The following is a 21,376-nucleotide window of genomic DNA, read 5'->3' on the forward strand; positions in this document are numbered from 1 at the left end:
CCTGCTATTGAGGCTGCATTATTAATTCTTGGGAAAGGCTTAAAATTTGTATTAATATAATTCTCCTTACTATAAAATATGAACATTTATAAGCCTTGTTGCCACAGGTGTGGTGCAGAAACCTTCAGGATCTGTAGTCTAAAGAGATGGACACTTTAGAGCACAAGAGACTGAAAGAGTCTGAACAAGAGGTGCATCACAGAGTCAAACTTCCCTACTAAAAGTCATTCATGAGCTGTGAACTATGATGTGACATAAGCACTGACAGAATCTTGGTCTCTGCTTGTGTGAGCATCTTTATACAAGAGCAAAAAAACCACATGTTGTCAGAATTTCAGGATAAATTAAGGGAAATCTCAGAAAAAGGATATGCAGAATATTTACATTTTCCCTGATGACATGTTTTAAAATATTTCACTTCAAGTTTAGTGATAAACTTCCCTACTTCTTAGATAATTACATTTTTCATGTCAACTAGAATGCATCTGATTTTTTTCTTAGTTAACTGACTGTTGCAAAATAAGGTGTGCACCAAACCCATTACTATTTTAACACTAGACTTCTTATTAAATGAAATAAATTATCTGTGTTTTGTGAACAAACCAATCTATTTCAAATTATGACATTTACCAGGATTAAAGAATTACTCGATCAGTTTTTCTCTTTTTATTAGAAGAAAAATCGGCATTTCTGCTGCTTTCTAAGACTGCATCTTCCAGCTTTGAAAGAATGGGACTTTGAATAAAAAAAAAGTTTGGTGCAGCTGGAGGACTTGGCCAGTGACTCTCATTTGTTACCTTTTCTTTTTACCAGGAAAATCATTGACGGCAAAGGTATGAAAACAAAATTAACTCATTCAGCATTATTTTTAACATAACAAGTAAGAGTTCCCCATAAATTTTCAGCTACATATATATTTGAATTTTATATTAAGAACATACCTGATTTTAAATAAAATGCAAAAAGTAATTTTAAAATAAATTGCCAGAAAAGGAAACCAGTGGTATTGGACCTTGATGTTTATGTCAGGAAACACAGAATGGTGAACTCGCTGGCTTTTCTACTAGCATCTACAATCTTTTAAACATTTGACAAGTTAACATGGAGAGGATAGTTCAATACTTTACAAATCATAACTTAAGTTTCTAAAAATTACCTTTCCCTTCTAGATCTTCCATGAAGATCTTTCTGTAAAGCTCTGCAGGGGATCTGTGTACTTCAAAACGCATGTCCTTTAACATGTGGTTTCATAAGCAGCTTAGGCAACTTAAGCCTAAGTTATATTTTTGTATTTTTTTACAATTTTTTTAATGTATTGATCATGCTGTTTTTTACCAGGGCTGACTTAGGTTGCTGAACTGGTCAGAGCTGGTTATTTGACTTGTTTTTGGAGGACTGACATTGCAGGAGGGGGCAGCTGAATGGCCTCACCCCCTGTGTGCCCAGTGCTGACAGGAAGAATGGCTGGAAATGTGCTAATGAGGGCACCAGCTCCGGTTTCAGTCAAACCTCTGAATCACACCCTGCAGTTGACAGGGTCCTCCAGATGCTCAAATACACAGTTCACCCAAATACTGCCTCTAATTATGCAGCTTAACCTTTACATACTGGGATTTTGAAGAAAAATGTGGAAGCACATTTTCCTCCAGAATCTAAAGACTATGCCAAGGAAATCTGCACTGACTATCCTTTGCTTTCAAGAAACCCACCTCAACAGCATTTTTTACAAAAAGGTTGTTTCAAGGGGAAGGAAAGATGGGGTGGTGGCTGTATTATTCACCAACCCTCTGCAGACCTAGCCAAAGCAGGGTCTCTCCTCTGCTAGGCAGGCTATGCAACCTTTTTTGATTCTCCGGATTCCCTGTCCATTAAATTGGCTCTGTTTTCTCTTTTTAAACAGGAGACAGACTGTTTGTGCTTCAACACTTCCCAAGCAGATGAGGAGCACCTATCTTCCTACCTATGACATGTCATATTCCATATTTTCAGTATGTGGCTTGCACCAATTGGATGAGTGCTTCAGGTAAGATGAGCTGCCCAATTTATCAGAGAAGTGCCAGGCACAGCTACAGTACCAATAGGCATGGATGTACAATAAGAGCTTAATTTTCTTTTCATTCAAAACATTTTATTTTCATTTTTGGAATAATATTTTAGCACAGAACTAAAGGCTAGTAATGTATCAGTAACAGACAGACACACTGAAATCCCATCAAGGGAACAAGTTATAATGAAAAAATATAGTAAATTAGCTGCACAGGTATATAAAGTGCATCTGAATTATACTACATTCATTTGTTGTGCTTTTTCATTCTCAAAATATATGCTTTCCTTTAAACCTCTAATATTTTTCTTTTTTGCTGTTAAAAAATAGCTGTGACCATTTTTATTGGCATTGCTATTATAAGCCCTGTTTCTGAGAGAGTGGGTAGCTCATCTCTCACTGGATTAGAACATGGGTACAGTTTCACAGCAACACAAATATCTTTGGTTAAAGGGAAAGAAATGGGTTGACTCAGTTTGGATTTTTAGTTCAAAAGCACCAGTTTTTCCTCTTTTCTTTGACTTTGGATGTGTATCATGTTACTTTGAGGCTTAATACCACTAGATGAACAAATGTGATCTTACACTACCCCCAGGGCACACACAGAAAATGCCCAACACAAACTATCTTCCCTCAGCTGCTCCAAGGGAAGGACAATTAATAGAGAGGCCAAGTTCTTTACTTTAAAACATGAATAATCTCTGAAGACAAACATTCTCCCACAAAGATGAGAGACCTTTTTTACAGTTTTTTTTTTCTTTTAACCCTTCTAGTAACTGTAGCAACTTATGGTGACAGAACCATAAATGTGTCAGACAGCTGAATTCTTAGACAAGAGTCAGAAAGGCAGTAAATGATGTTTTTACAGCATTGCAAACTGGCAGGGCACCTGGATTAAGCCTTGGGAAATAGGAAGATGAAGGATCACTTATTACTTGACAGACAAACTCACACACTCAGGAATAAAGAAATCTCCCCCTTACCTGAGACATTCTTTCACGATGCTTAGCTTCAAGCCTCTCCTTGGCCTTCTGGAAATGGGCATGTTCATTCTCATCTCCAGGTGTCTCCAAGTATTTGTCAACAGCATCAGGAGTGCTAGCAGCTGTGGTAGGGACTAATGTAAAATTTGAAGGTGGAGAGAGGGAGGGGAGGGAGAAGAAAAGAAGAATTTCTACTTTAGTATGGGAAAAATTTAGATGGATTAATAAAGAAGCATCCATTCTAATTTCCACTGGAATACAGCCATCTATTTAGGCTCAGAGGAAGACACAGAAACAGGGTTTAGATAAACAGGTTACACAGAGCAAGTACATAAAAATACATCAGGATTTCTTCTCCCTTTCTTACCCCATTTTATAAACCAGAAGAAGTTCTGCAGAGTAAACAAAACAATGTTCTTGAAACAGGTTAGAAACTGCTGGCAAAAGAAAAATTCCAAGTATGAAAAAAAGCCTGGCAATGAATAAAGTCTGTTAGCCACCAAAATGCCCTTTGCAAAGTTACATGCTTTGTACATAAGTTTATTTTTAAAAGATAAATTGTAACATATAAATGTGAATGCAAAACCCTTTTAAAGCACTTATGGACCTCACAGTACCTAATGAAATACCTCAAATCCTTCCCTTAGCAACAGTGTGGCTTCACAGATAGTTACTTCATTTGCAGTAACTTTGATTTAAAAAAAAACTCACAAAGGCTGGAAATAATCAGCGAGCTTGCACTAACAGCCAGCCTTCCTGTTGGGTAACTAGGAGGCAGCTGTGACAGGCAGTGGAAAGGTTTGCATTTAGGGTAATTCAAGCAAAGTAAGCAATAGTCCCCTCACTATGCAGTATATCCAACCCCTACTTTGCAAAGACTGATTCTGTTTTCCTTTAATATGTTAGAATTTAAGTAGTTGGTATGGCATCAAACAACAGGCACCTTGAAAGAGTTTAGTGAAATTCCTCAGAGACTCCTTGGAGAGGAAAAAAATCCACCCAACAAAACATATCATACTCTTATTGTTCCCAATTCATTATTTTAATTAAAGGTGCTACTTGCCATCTAAACTATGTTTAAGTTGAATTTTCTCATATAAAAAGCCTCCTGAGTAAGAACTTCAAGATACATTTCCTACCCATGCCCAGCTAGAACTTGGCAATCAAACCTTCCATGAATAACCCCCTTTTCACCAACCCTGACAAATACAATTTTGCCTTGCTGATATCCATTCAACATTCATCCATTAATGGCTCAGATCACACCTCTCCAAGTTCTTTGATGCACTTCTTGACTGGGAGGAGGTCCCCAAAGCAAAAGTTCCTTAAGCATCTTTGTGATACTCCTACTGCAAAGACATTCTCTTTCAACTTATCATGAGTTTAAATATTTATGAGAGGAAAAAAAAACATTAAATTCTTCACATGTGGTTGAAATGAGAACAAATACAAGACAAAAGTATTTTCCTGTACATGACTTCTGCCAAGGTTGTAAACAAGAGCCATCAAGTTCCACAGAGGAAAAAGAACCAAAACAAAAAATGCTTTGACTAGACCCAGTAAAATAAGTTACAGTAAATATTGCCCACAGCAATACCTTATATTAATTACATTATTTGTGTTTGAAATTAATAGTAGTCTAACTTTTGGATATGAAAACATTTGCATTATTTCCTTTTTGAATCCTAAACTTCACCCACTTACTTATTAAAAGGTCTAGTACAACATGTGGTTCAAAGGTGAAATAAAAGTGAAAATTTATATAGAAGACACTGTGGAAACAGAAATGAATCACTTGCATCCACTAAAGGTTGTAGTCAAAATTTACAATTTACAATATTACAAGCCACAGTTTGTTAATGCCTTAGACACTAGAAGTTGGCATGCAACTTTAGCTGCCAAAACATTTCACTTCTTACTAACCAGGGAGATATCAACATCCCAAACAAACAAACAATGGATAAAGGAAAAGACTGATAACAGGAGTATTTTCTTGTAAGCTGCTGCTAGTAAAAGGTACAGATCTCTATTTGCAATGCACCTATGAAGAAAAATTAAAGAGGACAGCATCTGCCCCTTAAAAATCACTGAGAGATTTAGCAGTTTGGACTTCTCAGTATTTAGTCTAGAGAATAAATACTATTTTTACCTAAATTCACCCAAAAACCTTTGATACTGCTCTAAATGATCAAAAATAAAACCACACGTGTCATCATTTAAACTTCCTACTAAGTTTCAGGGTTTATGTAAGGAAGGAGGGAACTGACAACACTGAACCCTGTTGGCGCTCTCTGCTGTGAGCCACAGAAATCCAGTACTGTCATAAAATTTAAAAACCTCATTTATAAAAAGTCATTTTAATGATAAAAATTTTCAAAAACTGACTGTGCCACCAGAGTTCAACTGACTCCCACTTTGAATGAGGAAGAAATGAAAAAACAGTGAATTCACTGACATCAGGCTCTGACAGCTGCTGCAGCTGCTGGGAGAGCTGTCTGAGAAATGAAGTACATTTAAGAAAATGTATTTTCCCAGCTTTTAAGTTCCCAAGTTAAAAATTAAACATTAACATAATATCAAGATAGCACTCATTTAAAAAAATAGACTTCCTGTAACTTTAAGAATTTTTAATATGCAACAATTAACAGACAATTAAAAAAATCTGTACAATAGATTATTTTTTAGTAGAAGACTGAAATATTTCCTTTGGTAACAGCAATATGTTTGCTTATTCTTGTAATATATACTCATTCTAAGGCTATTAAATCCAAATTAAACACCTGACAGATTCTATGACTTCAAAGAAGCCACTGTGGACAGCCACACAGTAGAAGTTTGAATCATTATATTGAATGGAAACCACAGACAGTACTGAACATTCTTATTAAGAATCAGCAGAGACTGAGCAGGTAATCTGACAGGCTGAAGGAATTGATAACATCAGCCTCACAGCCTTCTATTTCTAAGGCAATTATGTATCAATTTCCATGGAGTTGAATGATAAATGAAAAAAAATATGACACCAGTAGCTCCTATCCTACAGATAAATCATTTCCATCAGACCTCAGAGCACCAGTCAAATTCACTCAACATGGAGGGAGTTTAGGGCTTTGCAGGACAGGACAGACCCACCTTTCCAGATCAAGGCAAAGAGACTTAGCAAGAAGGCAATAAAACATGCTCTTTTAAACCTTTTTTTTTAAAGAGAAAGTGTGCAGGATATTAGTATTGAGATTTCACAGTGTATGGGTATTTGTGACAACAGAACATCCTCACATTTTGGTTCAGTCCAATTCCAATTCATTACCAGAAAATCTGACTCACATTCCACACTTCCACCCTTTGCCCACTATACAAGAGAAACCCAATGTTATTCACTATTTCATATTACTCTGTAAAATCTAACTAGTTTATCCTGAAAAGCAAACTATAGCTAGACAAAGTTTAGCTTTAGCATCCATCTTTCCTCCTAAGAGAGGCTTGATTTTTCTTTTGTTTTAATAGGACACAAAGGAGCAAGAACAATCTGAACTTCGGAGAGAAAGGAATAAATAATTAATAATAATGAAGTGGCATAAAAATCAAATACAAAGACTAAATTAAGGGTGATGGTGGGAGGAAAAAAAAGACAGGAGAGAACAGGAGTGGCCTTGATGGAAACTATTCTCCACTGTTTTACTTTTCTTCTTTGAGATTTGGGTGAAAAATGGTGTCTGTTCTACCTCCTTCAGCAACATTAGAGTAGTACTAAACACAAGGCATCATTTCAGTGATGAAGCTTATTATATTCAGCATTTCTAATTATTTTCATTACAATTTCTATTCAGCAAAAACATGAAGAATAAGGAGAAACAGCATGGTGAGACAGAAACAGTACATGAAATGAAAATAAAAAGTTACTTCAGGAACAGAAAATACAGGTGTATAGATGAGGGTATAGAACACACCGATGTAACATTAAAAACGTGAATAAAAATATAACTGAAATAGCTTAGAAAGTGTATCCTCATAGACTCAACTGTTGTTTGAGAAACTACTGAAAGAAAAAAAAAGGCAGAAAAAACCCCTGTGTGGGAGATAAAAATTCAGTTTGAGTTGTGCAAATAAAGTCAAAGAAGCTCAAGTACTCAACCAAACTCCATTGTCCTTAAAGAGAAAATGACTTAGACCAAAAGTTTTAACTTCCAGAATAAACCAAGAAAATAATGGAAATGATAATAGTCTAGTCATTGTTTTATTGAAATGAATCTGAGGAAACAACCACTCAGCCAGACAACAACTTCCATGAGACAAAGCAGAATCTCCTGAGAAGACGACAAGATAATTTACCTTCCCAAAGAGAGGCTGCAATCAGAGATAAATCATGTTTTGCATCTCTGGAAACACCTTACCTAACACAGGAACTTAATGGTTCAAAATGTTCCTCTGTCAGTAAATGCATTAGACCTCACTCCAACCTCCTGCACAGATCTCTCCCTTCACTACATCTTCTGTCTGGTTGCAGGAGCTGATCACAGTTCATGAAGTATCCTCCTCACTCCCACCATGGCAGATTCCTCCACGGCCCTTCCCTGAAGCTTTGCCACGAACAGCTCTATAAGACCCTAAAATAAAATGCTGCTGGAGCACCAGTTCAGCAATCCTGGCTCCAGTACTGCTCTTGCTTCTGCTCCAATAAAATAGAGGTCAGCTCCTCTGCTCCATGACACACATAGTACCCCTTCATTCGTTTGTGTACATTTTTAACCCTTCTACTTACTGGAAATGCACCTGAAATGGCCAGGTTTGGAAAACCTTTTACTAAAAGGAGCCCTGAGATGTTGTTTGTGTTCTGCTCCTCCATGTCCTGTGAGCAGACAGGGCAGTGAGACATGTACTCACTCTTTAATGTCTCAGTGTAAATGTCAGGTGATGCTCTCCCAGGAATGCGTGCTTGCAAAGCAGATTGGGAGGAGAGTGTACAAGAGGCTCTCAGAACCCATCTGATAAAACTACACCGAATTTATCAGCTTTAATGGTGTGTACTGGAGAATGCCACCACTCTCAAACAGTGCAAACACCATTTTTTTCAGCAAAAACAGCCATTACAACATATGGTTGACTTAAAGTTTTAAGTGGGAGGTGACTCACATCCATGTGCACCACAGCCCTTAGGGAAACAAAAAAAAACCAAATACCACTTCTCCCCTTTTCATTGCAAACACACACAAAGAATTCAACCAAACAAATCTGGAAATACACATTTGGGGAAAAAAAAGGTAAGAAATACTTGAGAACACACGGTTAAAAATAGGAGCTACTTTTAGACTTACCTGATGCTGCCCTAAAGTTAGTGTTTTTTCCTGCACATGCATTGTAGGTGCAGACAGACACATGAAACATCAGTACATTCTGACAGAGAACAGAGAGAAGATAGGTGCAAAGACCTCACCCCAGGAGGTGTTAAAGCTCTCAGCCCCCAACTCAGAGCGCACCTACAGTGCCAAGAAGTCACCCACTACCACGCCAGGTTAGCGAGAGGCCGAGGAGGAGCGAGTGGTGAGCAGAGGTGTGGACAGAGCGCGGCCGGGGTTGGTTAGTGCGAGCCCAGCGCCGCGGAGGGCACTTACTGATGCTGCCACAGACCGCCATGCAGTATTCCTCCGAGTCAAAGTTGTTCCGGTTCCCGCCGCAGCCGCCGTAAAAGAAGGGCGCGCACTTTCCTTCGGCCAGGTCAAAGTACCAGCGGGAGATCATCGCGCGGCACGGCCCGGTCTCCGCTTGCTCAGAGCACACCTCTATTCACAGGAGACCCGGAGGAACCAAGTTTAGCATGGAAATGGTATTGTCTTGGCTTCTTCATTAGGTGTCTCTCTGTGTCCACGCACTCAAGGACACATGCACCAAGGAGACGCACCAAGGTGGTGTTGTGAGGGATAGGAAACCTTTCCCCAGAGATAATGAAGGTAAATTTTGAACTGACATGGATTCCTGCCACCAAGTTTCCTTATCCTGCCTATATCTTATGTTTCTAGCAAGTTTATCTGCATATTAAGAGATGCTGCCCTGAAAGAAATGTGGAATTTCATCTGCTTCCAGGCCAGAGGGTACAACCACCAGCTGACTGGGGGTTTTGCCAATAGCCCTGGGCAGATTCTTGCCCAAGCAGCTTACTTGGCACCTGAAAGGAAACATCTGAAAGAATTGTTGTTCTTGTTGTTCATCTTGTTCTTTTTTAGCTCCATATACCCTCCCTGACCAAATTATACAAAACAAACCAACCAACAAACAATTGTTAATACATTATAGTGGAAAACAAATTCACTTCAGCCACCTATTTAAATGTAGCCAGTGATGAAGAAACTCCCTTTTGCAAGCCACCCAGCACAGGATTTTTAATTCACAGTTCAAGGGCTAACATATCTAAAATTACTGCTGTAGCTTGAACCATCCATGGGAGGAAATCTCACCCCCAGTGAATATACCTACAGGAAAAAAATTAAAATAATTTGTGCTTGTGTTCACTGTGAGCTGCTATAGTCTCTGCCTACATTCTGCAACACAGAGAAATGTGAGGGAAGAACCAAACCACACAAATGAAAGGAAGACAAAGCAAATTCTGCCTGCAATTTGGAGTTCAGCCAATTACACATGTAAACATATAGCCTTTCAGCAATAATGTTCCAAACAGACAAAAACAGTTTTACTTTTCAATGTGCTGCACAAGTAATTTCAAATACACATTATATTAAACCAATAAACCCCTCATTTACTTTCATCCCACACATTACCTGGCAAACAAACTGCTACATTCAACTAGAGCCTTTTAAATTCTCTGCATAAATTTGAATTTTGTGGAAATCACACTCCTAAGGTAAGAAAAAAATATCACTGCTCTAGCACTGAAAATCCTCTGCATGTTCATCACCTCCCAAAATGTTGGCTGCAAAGAATCCTGCTTTTCAGTGTCTCTCCTAATCCATCAATTCACTATCCTCAGAAGCACCACTGTTTACAAACAGGTTTTTACTGTCCAATTGTCACTGGCAATACAACCTACATTTCTTTAAATATACAATACAGGTACAATTTTACATGCATTTAACTTATTCACGTATTCTAACTATAAATAATGTCAAGAATCAATTTCAGGAAACATACATTTAGTGTGAGAGAAACAGATCCAAGAGTGTGCAACCATCAGGGATGTACTAAAAATGCTGCACTTTTCAGTATGAAGAAATTAGGGGGAAAAGAATACTGAGTTTTTTACTTGAAGAAAAAAACAAAATAAGTATCATTAATTGCACAGCACATTAACTACAATTAATTGTATATTACCATATGACTAATTATAGATAATTTTTAGCATACAAGTAGTTCTCCGGATTTATTTTAAAACCAAATCCAGCCCCACCACCTAACTATACAGTCAAATCTTGACCAAAAGCTAGTTTTGCACAGTCTTGGAAAAGCTGGCACATGTAAACTACAAATTAATAGCGACTTTTGATATAAACCATAATGTATAATCAAAAGAATTTTTACTGACAGGAAATGTAATTTCCGAAAATACAAAGGGCTCAGAAATTTAGCCTTTCTTATTTAATGCTGACTGTGGGCTAGCCTGTAGCCACACAGTAAGCCCCTTCTAGGTTTCCCTCAAAATATTTGTTTTGCTATACAGACAGATTTATTTTGTGCTGTTTTCAGGTTGGAAACTGTTTACAGATTTAATCTGAAATTTCCTACAGGTACCTCTCCCACAGAAATAGCAACAGAGATTTGAATGTGCAAAAGCAAAGGTGTCCATCAGATCGGACATTGGAATCATCTCATTGGTGAACTAAGTCATTTATACACACGAAGATGCACTTGAACAAGTGTTCAGTAAACACTTGTTTATATAATATAAATACTGAGTATAAATAAATACTGAGTAACATATTATTTATAAATACTGAGTAACATATTAAAAAGAGCAAGCCAGAAGCTTTGCAGCCCACTGTTGTGGCTGTTGACAGGCCCCCTGCCTGACCTGTCACCTCCCATCAGGGGAGGGACATCCCTCCCTCCAGCCTGCACTGCCAACCCTACTGCCCTTGGTGAGACCTGCATGGTACTGAGGTCACCACAGAGAGAAATGTTCTATTGTCTTCTAATGTGTATGACCTAAATCGAGAATAAACAAGAGAGGGGGAAGTGCTCTGGTTTACTGTTTCATGACTGCTCTTTTTGAGGGAAGTGTGGTGCCAGTTCAGTCTAGGAAACGTGTCACTGCTGTCATTCATCCCTTTCCCAATGTTACCATACCTGTCTGCCATTTTCTGTAGAGAGCTCAAAGTAGCATTCCTTCACCTCTGCTTTGGGGCAAAGGTACATTTTTTAAAGCAGCTTCTATGACTGGGCAATGGTCCCATCACTCCTGTTTGTGGGCCAGATATCCTGTGCCTCTCTACATCCCCATCCATCATTTGTCCTTACATGAAAAAGCCACTGCATTTGGTTCTCAGCTGCAACACCTCAGCTGAGAAGATAGGGAAATGAAGATGAGAAATTTAACAGGTTTTCTTGGGCTATTAATCCAAACACCACTTCCCCTTCCTTCTGCTGTGGCCAAGTATAGCAATTAATGTCTACAGGGGGCGAACTACACTATTTTAGCAGATATTAGGAGCAGGTAGGCAGCAAGCACTGCTGTAGTGGGTGGGTTACACTAAATGATTTATCAAAAAATTAAAAGCTGTCTTTGCTTCATATTTTAATTCTGTTGCTGAAAACTGAGGCCAAGATGAGTTACTCTTTGCAAACATGCAATTCAGTTTTACTTGATACCACGAATAGTTTGTATGCAGTACAGCATCAACAATGAACTTTGCTTTCTTTAAGGAACTTACTCACTCTTCCTGTTACATACAGGTAGAGGTATAATAAAAGAAAGGCCTTATGAAATCAGGCCTTCCTCTGCTGAATTACCAGCTGGCCTGTTACTTCTTCTAAGTGCAGCTAGCTAAGTTCCCATGTGAAGAAATCTTAAGAATGCATTCACATAAAAACCTATACTTATAGAAAAAAAAATTGCACCTGCAATAAACAAGAAATCTGTCCCCTGAGAATCAGATAAGAAGATATGTAAACAATCCAAAATTAGGGAGATTTGACAGGCAGAATGCCAGTTACTAACCAATGAATTGAGTAGCAAGAAAACTACTAGCCAATTGGAGTAAAACATGAGGTCTGTAAAAAACTGTATGAAAATGAGTTATGTGAATAAAGAACAGACTTTTCTGCATAAAGAAACTGAGCCCCATCTGCTTACTAATGCAATGCCTCCCCCCTCCAAAGACAAACTTTTGCCTTTAGCTTCAAGAAATTGGATACAATTAAAGAGGACAAGCCTTTGCAACAACTCAGGTTCATGAATAGTTGCTTTTAGAGTTTTCAAACCATTCTACTCCAACAGTCAAATTTCTGTCATCCTGTGTCCTAAACCATAGATGTCAATATCTCCATTCTCTAAAACCTTAGACATGACAAATAACTTTTGAGATAATCAAGAAAACGTAAGGCAACTTTCCCCATTCCAAGCTTCTTGTATTTATTACAGCATGTCAGGGCAAACCCAGTTGTTTCTAACCATGCAAGCACCACTCCCTGAAGGACAGGGCTATGGCAAAGCTTGTTGATTTGCTTTTAAATTAAGTAGTTGAATACTGAAAATGAATCAGTTACATTAAACATTGGCACAGACTGTCTTATTTTTTCTTTGAAAAGCACAGACTTCAGCACCCTAGGAAATACAGTCTTTAAGTATGTGGACATTGATTTATACTGACTTTGTACAAAGTACTTCCATAAGCACTCATTTACCAAAATGCTGTAAGTAGAGCTCATTAGAATTTATGCGCAAACATTTTAGATATTTTTGATGAACACTTTTTACAGAGGGAAATATAAAATATGGTTCTGAATGTCAGTTTAAAATTTTCATTACCATTTATTTCTACTGCTACTTGAAGAAAACCAATTTGAAATCAAAGTGAAATTATAATTTCTGTATCTCAAAATCTCAACTCCATGCTTTTTTTTCCCTTATGGGACTTAAATTCTTAACAAAATTTTCAATTGAGAAATTGGAAATAAAACATGGGCTTCTAACAGGGAGAATAATTAAAGTTACATTTACATATTTCTATTACTGTAAATATCAAGTTTATTCAATATTTTTTCAGGATTTAAATTTATTTACATCATCATGAGAACTAAGTTCATTTAATACTGGCAGTCAGCCCCAAATCTTACATCAGAAATTAAATTTGAAGAGATCAAAGAAAAAAGGGACCAACAGGAAGAGTTAAATTACTAACTCTGACCTGTCTTGGAAGTTGGTTTCCCATGTATAGTTTACACCTCTGAGAAACCTATTTACCCTAATGCTACAGAAGAAAGGGACCATCATGCTGACTTATAAATACTGCAAGGTCTTGATAAATATAAATATAGCCATGGTAATGGAAAATATATTGTATTGATGAGCCTTTCTGTACTACAGTCCTGCAAGTTTGAAGCTGATATAATCAAGTACACACAACAAAATCATACTGAGGGTCTGAACAAGCCCATTAGCACTGGTGTGTGTTTGCTGTCCATTCAAACTGTGTCCTGTACACCCCTTAAATGAGGACCTCAAACAGCTGTTGAAGTATATAGGATCAAATCTTTAATTTTGCCATTTATATCTCTCTAAAGAACAGAGTAAGTAACCAATAAATGCAAGAGAGGCCAAAGAGTAACCTCTGAAATGTATATGATGAGGTATATGCTCCCTTCTTCAGGCATTAGAATATAAAACATCACAATTGGAGTAATTTTGGCTTTCATATCTTCAGGAATTGAGCTATAGTTTGAGGATATTAATATATATGCCCCTATATTAGTCTTTGTTTTTCAAACTAGCTGAGAAATATTAGGCAAGAGCACATGCACTGTTTTTCTTTCAGTTGTACTCTTTGTGTTCTAAATAGGCACAATTGTTTTTACTCAATGAATCAATCAAAAGGGAATATTTGAAGATAATTTCACTGAAACAAAACTTCCTCATTCTGAATATATGGTTGGAAGAGGCAACCAAATTTTAATTTGAGTATTCAAAGACAAGAGCTAATTTCAGAAGAGGCTTTTGGAATCAGGAGAAGACAGCTGTGAAGCTGGCACATGCACTGGGACTAAAGTTGGTGCACAAGCCACACAATTGCTAAAATGCTTTTTTACAGAGAGAAGTTTAAAAAGCCAAATTAGGACTTCTTAATGCAATACTGAGGACAGTTCCTCTAAAGCTCTTTAATACCCTTAATTGTAATTTCCATCCTGTGTAATCAAGATGAAATTCTCTCTATAATGTTTATTCTTAAGCTACTGCAAGGGCATATTTAGAATAGTAAAAAAAAATTAATGGTATACTTGGCTAGAATACAAAGCCTTATAGTTCTGAAGCGGAACAAATATGTGAAAATATATTTTTTATTTCTTGTGTACAACAGAACTATATTTGGAACTAAAGTGCCATAAAGCTAACACTGATGGCCAGAAAGCAAACAAAAAACCCAGCTTGATTTTAAATCCAGGGTAATACAGTTTAATGAATTCATGTGTTTTAGAAAAGGTAATCTTTCCACATAACATCACAATTCTGCTAACATGGCATGACAGTGAGTATGAGGATTAGCCTGGAAGTGCATTCCAGTCTTTTTACACAGCAAAATCTTCAGCAAAAAATTTGCAATTAATTACTGCTTCAGTATAATAACATGACATCTTCTCTAGGGAAACAGATTCTTGGTAATTTTTTTCTGGCAGGATGTATTTCAAATGAAACTACTCTCCACCTTCCAATTTACATAAAATAACACTATTAGTGTGTTTAGTATTTCAGTACTTTTGCTCTCGACCCAAAAAGGTAGTACTGTATTGCATCTCCATCAACAAGATCACCATATTACAAAAAATATTTCCTTCAATTACAACATATAATAAAGTATTATATTATGGGAGAATAGCTGTGCTTTAAATTAAAATGTCTAATTAAAAGCAATAAATGCAAATCCATTAGGTTGATTTTATCAGCTCTCATTCATAAATTACAGTAGATGATGATTCTGAATGAAGATCTCATAGCAAAAAACCCCAGTGGATTTATATGAATGTGTACTATTTATATAGCAACCAATCATGTTTTCTAGACATGAAATGCAATCAATCACACATAATCCCTCCCCAAATAAAGCACACTGCATAGCCCTGAAGGCAAGGAAGAAGAGCAGGGAACTACTACTGCAGTACAAAGATGGTAACTTTCCAAAGATGAAAAGTTGCCCTGGTAAGCTGTGGATGCCCCATCCCTCTAAGTGTTCAAGGGCAGGATGGGAAAGCCTTGGAGAAACCTGGTCTAGAGTGAGGCATCTCTGCCCACGGCAGGGAGTTGGAACTGGGTTCCAAATATTTAAGGTTCCTTCTAAACCAGGCCATTCTATGATTCTATGGAAGTGAGGCAAAGCTATGGAGTGCAGAAAAAACCCCCAATTAATGTAGCATACGCTACTAATATTGTCCCAAAATTCCCAGCTGACAAGTCTGGCAATCAGGGTTAATCTCTCTTGATTTACAATATATAGTAGGAGTCACTGAACAGATTTTAAGTCTTTCAGTTAAAAATCTCCAGCAGAAAACCACTCATGATGGATCAATGACACTAAGACCTACCATACCAACATCAGGCTAGTTTTCTCTTGCTAGGAAACCAGCATATGGTCTCTCACTTGTAACTCCAGACAGTAAACACAGTCAAAATGTCACATGAAGCAGCACTGCATAGGTTGTTTCCTAACTTCCTAAAGAAATCCAGCTGAATTAGAGAAAGCAAACCCAACTGATAAAGGGCAATATTACACTGCTGGAGGAGGCAGGTGAGGCTCATGCTGCTGATTCCCCCATGTCTGTTGGCAAGTTTGCAGAGAAGCTGCCACGTGTTTTGTTCCAGGCTGCTGGGCTGACCCCACTGCTCTCCTCTAATGGGATCTGATTGACTATGATGACAGGCCTTTAACACTGTGTCCCACAGCACAGCCCTGGAAAAGCTGCAGCCCAGGGCTTGGACAGGAGCACTCTGTGTTGGGTTCAGAACTGGCTGCATGGCCGGGCCCAGAGAGTGCTGGTGAGGGTGCTGCATCCAGCTGGGGGCAGCCACCAGGGGTGTCCTCAGGGCTCTGTGTGGGGCCTGCTCTGTTCAATATCTTTATTGATGACATGGATGAGAGGATTGTGTCTTCCATTGATAAATTTGCAGATGACACAAAGCTGGGAACATGTGTCAATCTGTTGGAAGGAAGGAGGGCTCTGCAGAGACCTGGAATGGTTGGATGGATGGGCAGAGTTCAATAAGATGAAGTTTAATAAGCCCAAGTGCTGAGTCCTGCATTTTGACCACAATAACCTCCTGCAACGTTACAGGCTGGGGACGGTGTGGCTGGACAGTGCCCAGGCAGAAAGGGCCCTGGGGGCACTGGCTGACATGAACATGAGCCAGCAGTGTGCCCAGGTGGCCAAGAAGGCCAAAGGCTCCTGGCCTGTGTCAGGAACAGTGTGGCCAGCAGGAGCAGGGAGGTCATTCTGCCCCTGCCCTGGGCACTGGTGAGGCCACACCTTGAGTGCTGTGTCCAGTTCTGGCCCCTCAGTTTGGGAAGGACCTTGAGATGCTTGAGCGCGTCCAGAGGAGGCAACGAAGCTGGAGAGGGGCTGGGAACACAAACCCTGTGAGGAACCACTGAGGGAGCTGGGGGTGTTTAGCCTGGAGAAAAGGAGACTCAGAGGTGACCTTATTGCTCTCTACAACTTACTGAAAGGTGTTTGTAGTCAGGTGGGGTTGGTCTCTTTCTCCAGGCAACAACTGACAAAATGAGAGGACACAGCCTCAAGCTGCATCAAGAGAAATATAGATTAGATATTAGGAAAAAGCTTTTCATAGAAAGACTGATAAAGTACTGGAATGGTCTGCCCAGGGAGATGGTGGAGTCACCATCCCTGGATGTGTTTTTCAACAAAGCTTGGATGGGGCATTGGGTGCCGTGGTTTAGTTGAGGTGTTGGGGCATGAGTTGGACTCGATGATCTTGAAGGTCTCTTCCAACCTCGTGATTCTATGACTCTGATGGGAAGCACTAAGCCAAAACTGCTTATTCTTTGTTGTATGCCAAGAGAGATTGTTGTATGCCAAGACTAATTTTTCTTGTTTCCTCCTGTGTCCTTCTGCTGTCCTGTGCAGAAGAAACAAAATCCCAAACAACTGCACATGATGGGGGAAGCAGTGCTCCTGCTTCCCTCCATCACATGCTGGAAAAATCACCAGGAGCCTGGATCCTTGGGAGCAGCTCTGCAACACCCATAACACCATGGCAATGACTGCAGAAATTAAACCACTCCCTTACCTAAATCCTGGCCATCAGAATCACTTCCCTTACTCCACATAGAGACAAAAATCAAGAGCAGGGCTTCATAAATGAGCCATATTTTCTTCAGCACAAATTCAGTGCTAACATCTCCCCATGACCAGAGGTGAAAAATGTGTATTGCACACTAATTTCACCAACTGAATCACTGTAATCTCAGACCCACAATCGTCTGGATTTAACATCTGAAACCCAGCAAGAGCATATCCAAAAGTTTAAACTGGGTCTGCTGCTATACACCATATGAATTCAGAGTAAAGATCATCTCTCACAAAAGGTAGGAAAGTGAATAGTGGCAAATACTGCCCTATGGAAAGTTTATTAACATTTTTAAAGAAACACATAGAAATGTGGTTGCTGCAGAATGAAAATACTATCCTCCTGCCAATGGACCTTTTCCATTCTCTAGGAAAGATTAATTTCCTTTTCACTGAAAATAAGTTTGTAAGTGGTTCTATTATTACTATTTTGGTCACAATTTATTAAAATATGCACAGAAAGAAAACTGCCTGAAAAATTTATTCTACAATAGCTCAAGTATCTTTAAAGTATAGCACTGCATTTATGCTTTTCACTTATTTTTGGCTGATGGCAGCCATTCCACTGATTTGGCAGAGAAAGGGCTCAATAACTTATGGCTTTGTCCATTTGAAAAGCAGCTCCTCTTAAACTGGATAAATCCACTCTCTCTGTTTTTTATTGCTGGAGACATAATATTAGTTACAGCTTCATAAAACCGGGTGTAAAGGGTTGTGAAGAGCATCCTAGGATGTTTTATAACTAGTGCTTGGGCATGGCAGCCTGGAACAGAGCTCAGTCCACACCAATGAAGCTCTGACACTTCAATCCTTTTAGAGAGGCTTTCAGGGTGTCTCCATAGTAAAGACCACTTTTTAATACATAAGTTCTCAACAAGGTCCCTCAGCCTCTTTCATTTACAATGACACTTGCATCAGCAAGATGCTCACCACACAAGTTCCTATGCTGGATCTGCTGCCTGCACCAGGAGGACAAGAACCCTGTAGGAATCTTTCTCTTGTGGGTAAGAAGGGAAGCAAAAGCAAGAATCAAGGCTATATCATTTGGACACTTCTACCTGAATAAATAAGCAAGCACTTTGCACAGTGCAGCTCTGTCAGACAGCACTCACTCTCTCCAGGACAGTCCCTACACCATGTGTGCCCCAGCAAGGCTGAAGGTCAGGAAACCCAAAGGCTTGTGGCAGAACTGTGCTGAAAACTTGTACTGGTAACAGATTGTCCTCATCACACTTGAACCAAAGCATATTTTCCTCACAGTCACCCAAGGTGGGAAATATTAGACTTGGGAAAAACAACATGCGGTCATTTCATGATCAGCCAACATATACATTTCTAAAGGGCTTCTGAAAGGTTGTGTCAATAGCTTCCCTCATCTTTTATATGTTATGTTTTATATTCAGGTGATTGTATGCTACTTTCCTGAAAGCTATAAATATTAACCTCTTTGACACATCACCCTCAGTAAAGAAACATTGCTACCAAATTTGTCCTCATTTCCACTCATCCAAAATCTCATTAAAGTCAAGTGTCTTTTTCTTTTTCTTTTTTTTCCCCTTTCAATATTCATTTGCCAGTGAAAACAGGGCATTTTATCCCCAGGGGGTAAAAGCTCACATATGGAAATATGTTTAATTGGTTTAAAGATATAAACTCCTTCTACCCCCTCCTCACTGAAAGGGCTCTCCAAAAACTGAGCAAAACACTCAACAGCTATATAAGACAGAAACACACAAGACTGAGTTGCCAGCCTTAGAAAGAAACATTTGCTGGTGATTTTAGCAAAGCTTTAGTGCTCCGTGTAGATTGAACAGAGAAATATAAGCAAGTAACTCTGCTTTTCCCAAAGCATCCTCTGGGCATGTTTCTGCATCCTGGTGTGATAAATTGCAGGCAGCACCCTCTCCTCTGACAAACACTGGAACCAAGGCTCAAGAGGAAGGGCCACTGCCACATGCAAAATGTGGGACTCCACTACCACTGGAGTCCCAAGAATACCCAGAGGCAGGAGATAGGGAAGCATGGGGAGACGGCAGATATTTTCTCCCTCATTTCACAATGGCCCCAATTTCCATCATTTTCCCTCTGCCTCCTCCATGTCACAACTCCTTTCTTTTCAAATGTAGTCTTTAATCCCATTTTTTAATACCATCTCCAACATTTATCAGCAAAGATATAAGCATTGTAGAAGAACTGGGATCTATTTTACTTAGATTTGCACCACACTGAACTATTAAAATAGAAAAATAAGGATAACTAATTCCAATATGCATTGTAGGAGAAATGAGGCATTTTAAAAAACTATGTTGCTATGCTGACCATGAACTAGTGTAAAATTCAAATTCTAAAATGCAGTTCTATTAAGAACTAAAACATATAACAAAAATTAAATTTTAGAAAAGAAGAGCTCTTTCTCACTCGACGTATTCTATTTTTTCATATTTCTTTCTTTCCCACACATTAAAACTCATTAGTTATTTTAAATTTGTCTAACTTTACTGACTTACTAATTCATGAAGAAACATAACAACTATCTAACAGAATCAAACAAAATGATCCATCACTACTGTTAATACGAGGGACCAAACCAGCTCACGATACCTCCTGCTTGGAACTGATACTTCATATCCTTCTGTAACTCATGTGTATGATAAATCATACACACTTTCCAATTTGCTACATAGGACAGTTGGATTTTATTTAATGCTACTTTAAAATAAAATCAACCCTTCTGTTTCTGAACAAGAAATGTTGTGAACAACACACACAACAAACACAGTTCAAGGACAGACAGTCCCTGCAGCATCTGTGGACCAGGAGGACTGGAGGTCAGAAAATCCCAAGGGTTGTGGCAGAACTAACCCCACAGAATATTTGTAATGGGAAAGGGAAAGGTGAGGGGATTAAACACGTAAATTACAGGAGCCAAAAAGCACAACAACACTGCAGCTTTGGGTATTTTGCTGTTTGGAACATTTCTTTCGTTGTAAAGTGCAAATATGCAAAGCAGCCCCAAGCCTGATGAACTTACCTCTGACAACCTCTTCCACAGACTCTGTAGTTGTGGTGGTAGTGGTTGCAATACTGGTGGTTCTTTCAGTTGCCTCCTCATACTCTTCTCCTGTGTCTTCAATTTCATCACCATCATCATCGTCGTCGTCAGCATCTTCATCTTCCACAACAGTTAGCTCCTCCTCTTCCTCTGCTTCTACCGCCTTATCATCGCTAAATGAAAAAAATTATGATGATGTGTCAGCAACAAAATTACTTCAAGGTAATAGGAGAGAACATTTTATTTGAAATCTCTGTAAGGAAAACAATTACCTGTTTCTTAATCTCCCTCTCTTCCCTTTAAATAGAAAAGAAAGAACCTGGGACTCTGGAATGTCCCAAATAGTAAAGAGAAAAAAAAGGTCAACATTAGAATCCCATATTTTGACAGCTGAACACTACTGTAAACATGTTTGCTTCATGATACCATTAACCAAATCTAATTTTGAAAAATCAACTTGGCACAAAATGCACTCAGTTTATATGAAAGAAGCAAGAAAGTTCCTCAGGAACTTTTCTGCTGCTCTCAGGAGACAGCTTATCTAGAGGTTCCCTGCATGCCTTCCATAGAGGACTACCAAGTGTTGAACTGACCTCAAATTACCAACTGCAGAGTTTCTCCTTCTGCTGTTACAAGTGCTATGTGAAAGGAAAGGACACTTCCACAGGACAACAGAAGGAAATACTGAAGTTGACTAGTCAATGCATTTGGTGGATTAAACGTCAAGAATCTTCTGGGATAATTTTTAGTTCTGTTCTGAGTGATACAGACAACAAGTCA

General features: G+C 38.7%; 1 protein-coding gene across 3 annotated transcripts in view; it reads right to left on the minus strand.

Annotated features, from left to right (window-relative positions):
* APP (amyloid beta precursor protein) overlaps window positions 1-21,376 on the minus strand; it is a 194,270-nt gene that overhangs the window by 58,000 nt on the left and 114,894 nt on the right. For 2 of the 3 annotated variants that reach the window (XM_058800410.1, XM_058800411.1), the window contains exons 6-8: window positions 20,576-20,769; window positions 8,637-8,804; window positions 3,028-3,161 (exon numbers count right to left, since the gene is read on the minus strand). In XM_058800410.1, coding sequence (XP_058656393.1) covers window positions 3,028-3,161; window positions 8,637-8,804; window positions 20,576-20,769 — 496 coding nt within the window. The remainder of the gene's footprint in view (window positions 1-3,027; window positions 3,162-8,636; window positions 8,805-20,575; window positions 20,770-21,376) is intronic. The other variant, XM_058800412.1, reaches the window with a different exon arrangement.

This window comes from Ammospiza caudacuta, chromosome 2 (genome assembly GCF_027887145.1).
Source record: "Ammospiza caudacuta isolate bAmmCau1 chromosome 2, bAmmCau1.pri, whole genome shotgun sequence".
In the NCBI taxonomy this organism is placed as follows: domain Eukaryota; kingdom Metazoa; phylum Chordata; class Aves; order Passeriformes; family Passerellidae; genus Ammospiza; species Ammospiza caudacuta.